The 12,496-nt window shown below is 29.7% G+C and overlaps 1 protein-coding gene across 1 annotated transcript; it reads left to right on the top strand.

Moving 5' to 3' along the window:
• Nucleotides 1–5,127: 5,127 nt before the first annotated feature.
• Nucleotides 5,128–10,906, top strand: LOC107447100 (kappa-ctenitoxin-Pn1a). The gene is made up of 4 exons (XM_016061918.3): nucleotides 5,128–5,234; nucleotides 7,022–7,126; nucleotides 8,622–8,646; nucleotides 10,647–10,906. The coding sequence occupies exons 2-4, from the start codon at nucleotides 7,033–7,035 to the stop codon at nucleotides 10,828–10,830; spliced, it is 303 nt and encodes a 100-aa protein (XP_015917404.1). The 5' UTR covers nucleotides 5,128–5,234; nucleotides 7,022–7,032; the 3' UTR covers nucleotides 10,831–10,906.
• The last annotated feature ends 1,590 nt before the right edge of the window (nucleotides 10,907–12,496 follow it).

The following is a 12,496-nucleotide window of genomic DNA, read 5'->3' on the forward strand; positions in this document are numbered from 1 at the left end:
TCTAAATTTCTCTACAAAAATAACATAAAATAAACATGTAGTAAAAAGCATTTTCGTCATGCATTAGAAGTGGAACAACTGCATAGTGATGTGACATCTTTCTAGAAAGATTATTTGGGGTATTAGATAAAAATCGCCAAAAAAAAGAGAAAAAAAAATTATTTATTCCACTCCTTATCGCTTTTATTAGCTATGAAAATCTCAGATTAGTAATAAAAAATATTCAAGAATTTGCACGTTTCCTTTAACCACGACAAACAGTGGAATGAAAAGTTCAAACCTGCTGTAATGATTGCGACTTATGATTTTCTTTTTTGAAAGCTACGTTCCTTATTACGCAATAGTCGTGAAAAAAATTGATAACAACAACCAATTTACAATACACCTGTTTTGTGTACAATATTGTTCACTAAATGTTATGATGGAAATTTCATGCAAAAAGGGGTTAATTTTTATTTCAGGGGCTTGAACCTTACTGTGAAATTTTTTCATTTAAATATTTCCTCCATTCCTTCAACCTGCGAGGAGTTTCCAGTGTTCTTGAACTTCTCAATTAATGACCCTGGACTTCTGAAATAATAATATTTCAAGCAAAGATGGCAGCTCCACAGAGATTCTTAACTCTAAAAATGTAGTATTTCCTATTTCTAACGATGGATTGCACAACTAGAAAAATTAGTTAACTCACTAGATACAGTCATACAGTTCACTTGATAGATTGCATCGTTAGATACGATTCACTGAATTGAAATTTGCTTGAACACAATTCGAAAACAACTTAACTTCAAAGATCATTATCGAACGAAAAGCCAAACCTCCAAAGTTCAGATAAACGACATTTTTACTATTTTGAAACCATGCTAGAAGTAAATGGATACGAACCGTATAGCTTTGTATTCATGGCTTTTTAACAGCACCAGTTGTAAGCGGTTTCAAATCCGTAATGGTAAAAAAATGTTCCTAACAGTCAACGTTACGACTAATTGGATGGACAGACTGCTCCTGGTTACTTCACCGTAATTTTAAAATTAAAATTGGGTTGTTGAATTTAATATAAAATCAGTTTTTACCTATTAGTTTTTTTTCATACATTCACTAATCTACCGATATCTTTTTTCAAAAAGTGTATTCGTGTAATGCACTTATGAATAGTGAGAACAGTTGTATGTGAACAGTTGTTCTCGATTAACTCTACTATTAGAGATTTAACGTTGCTAAATTGCAAACTATGTGTGCTTTATTATTATTAATTGCCTATTAATATTGATAATTCATTGATTGCTACAAATGTAATAACGGGTTTTAAAACTCATTAGAGGTTTTAAAAAATAATAATCCTTGGAATCTCGTTGTGACTCTTCCAAGGGCCCCTAAGATTCCGTGGAACACCTTTTGGAAACTGCTGGAATAGATCGCAACCCCTTCTAGGANTAATAATATTTCAAGCAAAGATGGCAGCTCCACAGAGGTTCTTAACTCTAAAAATGTAGTATTTCCTATCTCTCACGATGGATTGCACAACTAGAAAAATTAATTAACTCACTAGATACGATTCACTGGAAATCAAATTGAAGTTTACTTGAATACAATTCGAAAACAACTTAACTCCAAAGGTCATTATCCAGCGAAAAGCCAAACCTCCAAAGTCCAGTTAAACTTCACTTTTACTATTTTGAAGTCATGCTAGAGCAGAGGTAAATGGATAGTTTTGTATTCATGGCTTTTGAACAGTACCAGTTGTAAACGGTTTCAAATCCGTAAGGGTAAAGAAATGTTCCGAACCATAAACGTTACGATTAATTGGATGGACAGACTGCTCCTGGTTACTTCACCGTAATTTTAAAATTAAATTGAGTTGCTAAATTTAATATAAAACCAGTTCTGCCTTTTTTCATACATCCACTAATCTAATGATATATTTTTTCAAAAAGTGTATTCATGCAATGCTCTTATGAATAGTGAGAACAGTTGTGTATGAAGGTTTATGAATAGTTGCTCTCGATTAACTCTACTATTAGATATTTAGCGTTGCTAAATTGCGAACTACGTGATTTATACAATCTCATAAAGAACGTTATGTTTGATCCCTCAAATTTTTAAACTGATTTCGACTTCATTTCGGCATGCTTTCTCAACAAATGAAAAAAGCTATCTTTTTAAAACTCGATATGGCATTTAAAATTCAGCAATTTTTTTTTTAAATATGAGTTCAATTATTCTTTTGAAATTCTTGCTATTTTTTTAAACCAAAATATTAAATAAAAATTGATTGATTTATTTTTATTGATTGCTTTATTATTAATAATTGCCTGTTGATATTGATAATTCATTGATTGCCCACAAATGTAATTACGGGTTTTAGAACTCATTAGAGATTTTAAAAAATGATAATCCTCGGAATCTCGTTGTGACTCTTCCAAGGGCCCCTAAGATTCCGTGGAACACCTTTTGGAAACTGCTGGAATAGATCGCAACCCCTTCTAGGAATGCACTTAGGAAAGTACATAGCTTGCAACCCCTTGTTTTGATTAGATTTTTTATTCCTTTAGTACAGCGGCTTGATTTTCACTTTTATTTTGACTAAGTTACTTCTCGCTCCTGTGAAAATGACGGGGTGAGGTTTCGCCCTCTATTTCTCGCTCCCGTTATATTTCCGGGCTGGATTGCTCAGTAGTAACGCGCCAATAAGAATAAAACTAATTCATTTCTTTTGCCCGGAAAAAATTGTATTTCTCATTTTACACACCAGAGGGCAGTACCAGGATATTTTTAAAGTAATTGTAGATAGTTAGTTTATTTTAAACTAGATGTCAGCACTAATCAAATAGCACTAATAAAAAAAATAGGCACTTTTATGACCGTTTTCTTGAAAATTAACCGATCGTTGAGGGGTTAACAACGTTGTATCCCTAAAAATAAAGCTGATAGAAAAAAAAAATACTTTTAGCAGTTTTAAAACCAATTCTCTCTAGATATATTCGAAATCAATTACAGAATCACAGAATCCAAGTTGTATTAAAGTCATAGATCTTGATGACAAATTTAAAACCAAATCTTGTATGAAATTTTCTGCGAAATTTTTTTTCATGCCTATGAATGTATTAAATTTTAGATTTAATAAAGTTCTTAAAAATCACGTTTTTCAAGTGGATTGAAAAGGCGAAAATAAATTTATTTTTATTAAAACAAAATACGAGAAAAACTTTTGACAACTAATGAACAATATTTTGTAATCTTGAGCAAATTAACATCCCACTGTCTAAGTGTGTTATTAGAAGAAGGAAAAGAAAACAATCGTTTTTTTTTTTTTTTTTTTGCTAACTCAATACATTTTTCTTTCTATTTTTNTTTTTTTTGTTAACTTAATACATTTTTCTTTCTATTTTTGAATATAAAATATTATTTTGCCCTTTAAAAATTAACATGTTAAGCAAGAAACAAGTTAAATCGTTCTAATACACATTATTGATATCCAATTAGACATTTATTCCATATAATTATATGCCCATGACCATTATATAATTTATAAAAAAACTGGCAATAAATAGATTATTTTCCGTAATTTTTAAAACAAATGATAAAAGAAAATTCAACGAATTTCTTAAATACTACTACTTTTTTCAAATTTTATAAGATATATTACGCATATTGTTGGTTTAATAAAAGCTCTACACCTTGTGCTATAGTTGAATACTGTAAAATACGTTCTTCTTTTATTTTAACTTTTGACAACANGTACAGGATGTGTAAATAAAAACGTAAGTATTTATTGAAATAATGACAGCATCTTAAAAATTTTAGGACTTTTACCCTTTGGCAGCTGAAAAAGATAAGAAATTTATGTAAAAATAATAAAAAAACATTTATTGTCATAAGTTTTATGTTTATTCATCATAACAAACACCATCTTCTTCCGAGTTATTTAAATGTAAATCTTGATCTCCACACGTTGTCCTTAATGTCCTGTAAAAATACTACGAAAAATACCATACCCCTTTTTTTTGGTGAAAAAAAACTATCGTAGTATTAAAAATACTACGTCCGGCAACCCTGACTGACTGCTACTATGAATTTCTTGTTTTTCAGTGTTACCAAAAAATATCGAAAGAAGAAGAAGAATTTAATTTTTATTTCAAAGTTTATGTAAAAAAATATTGATAAAAGGTGGACTTATTCACAATGGCTTCTGAAATTATTATACAATATATTCAGAAGCTATTAAAAAAAGGGCTGTTTAACCCAGAAAAAAGTAACCAACAAGTAAATCCTTTAATAACTAAGAAGATTATTATTTATTTCATCAAAATTTCCAAAAATCAGAAAATATCAAAAAATGGACTTAACCGCATTGGCTTCTGAGCGGCTCATATGCCCATGACCATTATATAATTTATAAAAAAAAACTGGCAATAAATAGATAATTTTCAGTAATTTTTAAAGCAAATGATAAAAAAAATTCAACAAATTTCTTAAATACTACTACTTTTTTTTAAAATTTTATAAGATATATTATGCATATTGCTGGCTTAATAAAAGCTCTACACCTTGTGCTAAAGTTGAATACTGTAAAATACGTTCTTCTTTTATTTTAACTTTTGACAACAGTTTTCATTTGATTTTTTACATATTTCACCAATCTCAGGTAACTTAAAACTGTGTAAATAAAATATTGAAATGAAAAGGTTCACAAAGATGTATTCTTATTTTAACTTCAGTTTTATTTTATATGAAAAGAGCACAAGTCACTTTTATTTATTCTTGAAAATCTTCGTTCAAATCACATTTATTGTTAAAAACTATGTATAATTTAAAAGTTGAGATATGAACTATTTGTCGAGAATTCCTGATTTATGTATCAATTACCCCGAGTTCCTAATTGAGAAAAAAGTTAATTAAATATAATTATTATAATTATTTCAAGAGAATTATTAGATTTTTTTTTCATTCGAGATATTCCGATTAAGAGCTGCACGTGGCAATTTTTTGAGTAAATTGTATTGAAAAACATTTTTCAGAGAAAATGGTTACGTTTTTTTTTTCCCTTCTCCTTTCGGGAAACAATTTTTTAGGGGATATTATTCATGAAAAGATAAAAAATACTAATTAGATGCGATGATGGAGGCAGATAATAACTCTGATTTTTTGTGGTGAGATAGTAGGTGGTTTTTTCCCCCCATCCAAGAATAAAAGGGCCACGCTTTGAGCGGAAAGCAGGATCTTTCAGAAAACTGAGGGTAAGTGTGGTTTACTTTTTAAAATGATAAAATTATTTGTCACAGCTATTTCTGTAAAAGCAAATTCTAGCAAATTATAGCAATTTCTTTACGCCAATAATCACCAGACATATACTGAGCTATCATAAAATCTATAAAATTGTCTATATTTGAGAAAAAATTTCACATTTTTTCCGGTTAAACCACCATTTCGTTTAAACTTGTTGAACCTTATCAACTGAAGCTGAACAATTTTATCATACCTACAGTAATTCTTAAGTTTAAGAATACACAATCAGAACGATTAAAAATTTCAGACAATAAGACAATTATTGAAGAAATTGTTTTGGAGATTTTGCGTACGGAAATTTACTTGTTGAAGTAACTGGTGTTGTACACAGTAAAAAAAATTACGAATCAAATTATGATAAAAAGTACTGGCACCCAGGGTGTGCCGGCCTAATGTACAAAGCACAATGTAATTTTAGTAAAATGAAATGACTGAGCCAAAATAACTTGTAACAAAGAGGTTATTTTAGGCCACAATTTTTAAGCACTAGTTTTAAAACTTTATATGAATGCATCATTATTTACTGTAAATATTCATTTTTAAAGCAAGCAAATTAATCAATAAATAAAAACAATAATTTATTGAGTCAATAGCTTTCTTTTTTAACCTGTCTAAATTTCATGCCAAATTTATACTAATGATTTACACTGATATTTCTATGCGTTCTAATATAGATTTTCATAATTTATTTAAAAGGTACATTACTTTGGCGCTTTTCTGCAGCAATGTTTCGCTATTTTCATCTCGAAATAACAGCAAGACTATTGTCACCTTTTCTTGTTGTTCTATACATTCAGTAGCACGTCCGATAGCTTTTAGTCCTTCTGTATGAGAGATTTTTATAGCCACTGTCCTCATCATCTTCGCTAGTTACATTTTTATTATTGACGATATTAACGATCATTTCATTGGCAATCTCGTGTTGTCCGTCAGCTTGTTTTCTCGAATGTTTGGAAGCTAAAATTCAGAGTTTATGTTTCGGTTGTAGTTTAAAAAAAGAAAGAAGAATTAAACTAAAACAAAACAAAAAAAATTCTTTAAATATTTAATAGCTCGGTTAAAGCGGAAACTCGGATAATCGGGACTCTACTGTATTGTGTTGATGGAAGAGTTGTTTTCGGATTGAAAGTAGAATAATAGCAAAAAATTTCAAAAAATGTCCTTCAAATAAACTGTTCATTAAGGGGAAAAAAAGAAGAATTAATATCTTATTTAGCAAAAATGAACTTCACTGAACATGTAATTTAAGCAAATAGCCTGGTTGGTAGGGGGTTGAGCCCATGTCCAAGATATCGTGCTTTCGATCCCCGCCAGCCGAAGACTGCCCTTGTAGTAAATGGTGACTGGTGCACGTTAAGTCTGTCGGGTCACAAAGACCTCCATGTTCCCATAACAAATCATACCTCTGAAGTACTGAATTGGAGATTGATCATTCTCTGATTCAGATCAAAATTATGATCTGTGGCCGAATGAATGGCTGTGACGTACATGTGGCCATAGTTTATTCATCACTTCGTGTTTTTCATCACTGAAAAACACGAAACGCACCTTTTTGCCCTAAATTCTCTTGGTTTTCCCAAACAGGCTATCTGTATTGTCAAGTGCCATTAGAAACAGCAGCACTTCTTTCAGTAATTTAGGTAAAAATTGCAGTGTTTATGTGCAAATGTAATTTCCATTTTAAGAACCCTTTTTTTTAGCAGTCATAAGTTAAATTATGTACCATTGTTTTTTACAGCTCAAATTCAGATGATTTTTCACAACAAAATGAACTCTTTTTACCTATCAGTATTAACAGTGTTTTTAGTTTTGGAAACGGCGAAATGTTTCAGTGCAATTGAAGGTAAACAATCTTTATATTTTATAGTGGTAAAAATTTATCAATGGAAAATATTAAATGATGTATTATAGAAATATTTTTTGTAAGCAATTCCAATCAAGTTTAACAAGCTCAACCTATAAAGGATTTTATACAGAAAACATGTTTATTCTTTATGCGTATGTTAACCAGAAATTTTCTATATTAAAAAATCGTAAGGGCCACCTTCGCTGTTTTAAGTGTTCAACTTAACGTACCATTTGTTTTGCTGCGCAAAAACAACAAAACTTTAGAAACTTGAAATCACTAAGATGAATAGAAAAGTGTACTTTGGAATGAAAAAATTTAACATTCGAGTAGTTCGTTCGAGAATTAATAATCATGAAACTTTTTGGGAAAAAATACTATACCGGCCACTACGCAGACCTCAGGAATACAACTACAGAGTTGAAATTTGGTATACTAAAAGGGCCATATTTGTTTATGAATTTAGTTTTTTTTGAACGTCTAATTTTTTCGAATGTCATTGCAATTTAAAGTGTCTTTTTGCGATTTTTTTCTCACTTTTTTAGTTACATTTTGCATAGTTGCTAAAAATCTATGAGATTTAAAAATCTGAAATTATGAAAGCTAGTAGAAAAATGTTAAAGGAGTTCAATGGAATAAAAAAAATTACAATTCAATCATTATGCCATCAAAACATGGGAACCAAAGACCAAGATATAAAGAAGGGCATGTACGAAAGTACGGAGATCAGATAACAACATTTGGAGTATACGCTTTTACAATATATATCACAATGCAATTGACCTGCGTTGTCTTAATTAGTAACCAACGATCACTTTTACCCTTTTAAAAAAATAGACCGATATTCATTCCCTTGCTTTTTCAAACAGCTGCTTTTATTAGCACTCACGAGTTAGTAGTACATAAAAATACCCAAAAAGCTTCTTGAAGCAGACGATTATTACTCTTTCTAATTTTCAAAGTGACCTTGATGAATCATAACTAAGTATTGAAGCCAAACTAAATAAAAATAATAATAATAACTAGCAGCAGAAGATTTGAATGGAAAGAATGGGATAGTAATAATCTAATCTTGGTTCAGCTATTAAAAAACATTTTTTTCTTAAGCAACCAATTAAGGAAACATTTGTATTTTGCCGAAATATTGAGGGGGCACGTACCCCTCCATGCCCCCTGACGCTACGCCTGTGCATAAAAGTGCACCTTTTGAATAATCGCCTGTGTAAACATATCAGATTAGAAAAAAAAAACAATATTTTAAACAGTATTATTTCTATAATCTAAACTCTTTGGTAATTATATTAAATATAAGTACGATGGAAAAGCCAGTTATGGAAATATCAAACAATCAAATATATTTTTTTTTAGTGTTAGATTTAGCTTTATATTTTTATGGCAGAAAAATTACTGAATAAATACCTTATATTTTAATCTAATACATGTAACAACTACTTATATTACATATATAATTACACATTTTACTTCTTTGCAGAAAATCTTCTTGAAAATGGACTCGAGTAAGAAATTTTGCATTTTTATATCTGTTTAACAACTAAATAAATAAGAATAAATAAAGAAGAATAAGTAAATAAACTAATAAATAAATAGTTTTTCATTTGTACAAATAAAACAATTTTTTCTTAGAAAAATTGTCAGAAGAATTGTTAGAAAAATTTGTTATAATATAAAAATAGTTCTATAGAGTTATATTTAATTACTATTTTTTTTACATAGGTAATCGATTCAGTGTAGAATGAAATGTTTTAATAACTAACTTTTATATGTAACAGAAAATATTATATAGGTCTATAGTGGCTGTTTTTTTTTATTGTTATTTTTTTTTCTTCATAGAAATAAAAAATAGATAAAAAATAAATATTCATTGAGAAATAGATAATCTGATTGATGCCGAACCAGATACTGCGGGAATGTTCCCTAAGTTTCTAAAAAATCAGTGCCTAATTTATCATAACGCCTGAGAATTCATAGATTTCTGGAGGCCCTTAAATGTTACAAATAGTTCCTTTTAGTGTTTTTTCTTAAGATTTGTCTATTAGAGTTATGAGTGTACAAAAATTGAAATAAATATAAACTCAAATATACTAATGCATCGTATTTAACTTGTGCTATATATAATTTAAAAACACTTTCTAATTAAACAGCATGCGAAATTTTAGTTTAAAAAAACGACCTGGTTGCCCCTGACTGTTATGTGCCTAGAGTAGACACCTGCATTTCTAGATCAGACTCAACTATTAATGATGAGTCGAATGTTACTATTTGTCAAGATTTTAATCTTTACTATTATAATTTGTTTTCCTTAACGAAAGCATTTTAAATATTTTGAAAAAATATTATCAATAAAGAATTATTATAAATCAAATAAAGAATTATTATGTTATGTGGTAAATAGGAAAACACAATCATTCAAAATTACATTCAAAGTTGTGTTTTGAACTATCTGTGTGCCTACTTTTATCGCTTTCGATCTGATGGTTCAGGAGTCTGTTTAAGACACACACACAGTAAGACAAACAAACATTCATTTTTATATATGTAGATTTATTATTATTATTATTGTTGTTGTTATAGTGAAGTATTCAGTATAGTGAACTCATTGATGGGTCCACCGATGGTTCAATACATGTTATAATTATGAATAACTTGTTATAACAGTGGTTTCCAACCGGCGGCCCGCGAACTAAAATATATTAGTTGTCATTTTTTTGCGGACAATTTTCGTGAAAAATCTATATGGATTTAAAATACTTTTCTCGTTAATAAAAACCTAATTTCTTCGTTTCTGTGAAGTTTATCATATCAACGGTGCAAAAAAAAAAATTACTTCTCAGGTTTTGCATCCAAGAAAATATTTACTCAAATACAAAAATAATCGTGTATGTTGCTCTTTTTTATTTCATTTTTTTGTATTTTGTGAATATAATTTAGCATGTGTGTATCAGAAATTTTCTCGAAGAAATTCTCCGATTTAGCCTTTTGAAACCACTCATTTTGGACGAAAATATTTACACACACATTTGTAAATTTTAAATTTAAAATGTAACTATCTATTCTCTGGTGGTTGCAGCAAGCCTCAATTTCGTCATTGAACATTTTGTGTGCTACTTTGTAAGTTTTAATACCAACCTATTAAAAGTTTTATATCTTAACAATTAGATATCTGTTGCATATTAATTGTTTAATACATAGGTGCGCATTAAAGTTATTGTAGCAAATTAATTTCACATGCAATTAAATGTTTTTAAAAATCTACTTCGTATTTTAATTTGCAATTCAATAGTTTAGTTTTGTACAACTTGGTAAAAATCTGACAGTAATATTTAATGTTCCTTCAAACATAAAAGAGTCCTATATTAAATTTATTTGATAAAGTTGCGGCCCGCCATTTTATTTGTGTTTTTAATTGTGGCCCCCGGCCTCATGTAAATTGGAAACCCCTGTGTTATAATTATGAATAAAATTTTTTATCAATAATTACTTTTGGCTTTCATTTCAGAAAGTGTGCTAAAGCGGGGGAGTCTTGCAGAATAGGTTCACGTGGTCATGGTCCAAGGCATTGTTGTGAACCGAGAATTTGTGCCTGCAACATGATATACGGCAATTGTGACTGTTCGTGGACAGCGCCATCTCAGCTTTTCAAAGACGCATCCAATTACTTTTGGGACAAACTTGGAAAGTAGTTAAATTGTTTTTTTTTTATCCACAAACTCTGCAATTATAGATTGAAATTGAAATAAAGATACGTTTTTGAAATAATTGTTGCATGTCTCTTTGATTACTGAAGCAATTTTATTTGAAAATCATCTGCCTCGTTAATTCCTGAATGTTTTTTTTATTAACAGATACCACTTTCGAATACTCAAAGGTATTAGAGAAATCTGAAATTTAATTCTAATAGCTTCAATCGAAGGAGTGATTTCAATACCCAATTAGTTAGTAATGATACTACTGTACTGTACAGCATTTACAAGAAAAATTTACAAATCAATTTAGACAGGAAAATTCTTCGTTAAACATAAAAGTAATAAAGTATTCAACTGGCTTCTTCAACAAAAATGATGATTTTTTTGTGCCCGAAAAAAATTAAACCCTGCAATTGGATTTGAGTTAGAAGTTTTTTAAATAGAGGAGTCACACGTCTTTTAATGGGGGAAAACATAGACAATACAGAACTTGATTACGTAACAACTCCATTTGTTCCAAAAATTATAAAGGTGGTGAAAATCGGCATGTTTCGTGTGTTCGAAAATACTGCCCATTGTCTAGGCTCACCATATTACTTTCGAATTCCACCTTTATAATTTTTGAAGTGAATGAAGTTTTTACAATATCTATTAAGTATGTCGTACCGTGTCAGTTTCTTGAGATTATTCATTTTATACTGAACTTAGCTTCTATTTCCTATCTTGACTTCGAACGAGTTTTTAGTGAGTTCAAAACGACTTTTAAATTTAGAGAAGTAACAACAACCTATCGGGAATTGTGTAGCATTCACTATACAAAATAAATCTCCGAATTTCAACCATGTTTTCTAGAAAAATAGTTTCGAAAAAAAATCGAATTCATTCCATCACTCAATTCAGATACGATTTATCCGAGTTTCCTTTTGTTTTTACGAGGCTGCTATAGGTCAGGGGTGGCGAACCTTTATGTATCAACGTGCCATTTTTTCCAAAAAAATGTTTAATGAGGTCATAGACGTGCCGTCAAATAGTTTTGACTTCGTGGTTACGGGGAAAATAATAATACTAAATACTATCTATTCAAAACTCTTTATTTACAACAAAAAAAAAACAAGAAAATTTTGCAATGTCACAGTTATACACGTAATTCAATTTAAAGTAACATCAGTTTGACTTCTGTTATTGCAAATTAGATGACAAATAATTTATATTACGGTTCTAAGATGTTAGTTTAAGCGAATGCATGCTGAACTGGAGTCATCTGTCAAACGGTTTCTAAGAGAGTCTTTAATGTTATTCATCTCAGAAAATAATGATTCGCAGGCATAGGTAGATGAAAATATGATTAAAATAGCACGAGCCAGCTCCTTCAAGCAGTTACATGTGTTTGGTAATGAGTTCCATGTTTCCAAAATTTTGTTATTGGCATTTTCACTTATATCGGGGTACATAATAAACTTGAGTGTTTCCAACAATTCCTTGAACTGACAAAATATCTCTGAAACTTCATTGATTGAAGAATCAATTACAGAAATAAATTCTTCAGTGACGGTTTCTTCACCTGGTTTCTCGTGTATATCTAAATCGTTCATATTTTTTTTTCAAATTTGGAAAATACTTGTCGTTTCTTGTATTAATATCGCTCCTGAAAACATGCAGTTTA

The sequence above is a fragment of the Parasteatoda tepidariorum genome, chromosome 10 (assembly GCF_043381705.1).
Source record: "Parasteatoda tepidariorum isolate YZ-2023 chromosome 10, CAS_Ptep_4.0, whole genome shotgun sequence".
Lineage (NCBI taxonomy): Eukaryota > Metazoa > Arthropoda > Arachnida > Araneae > Theridiidae > Parasteatoda > Parasteatoda tepidariorum.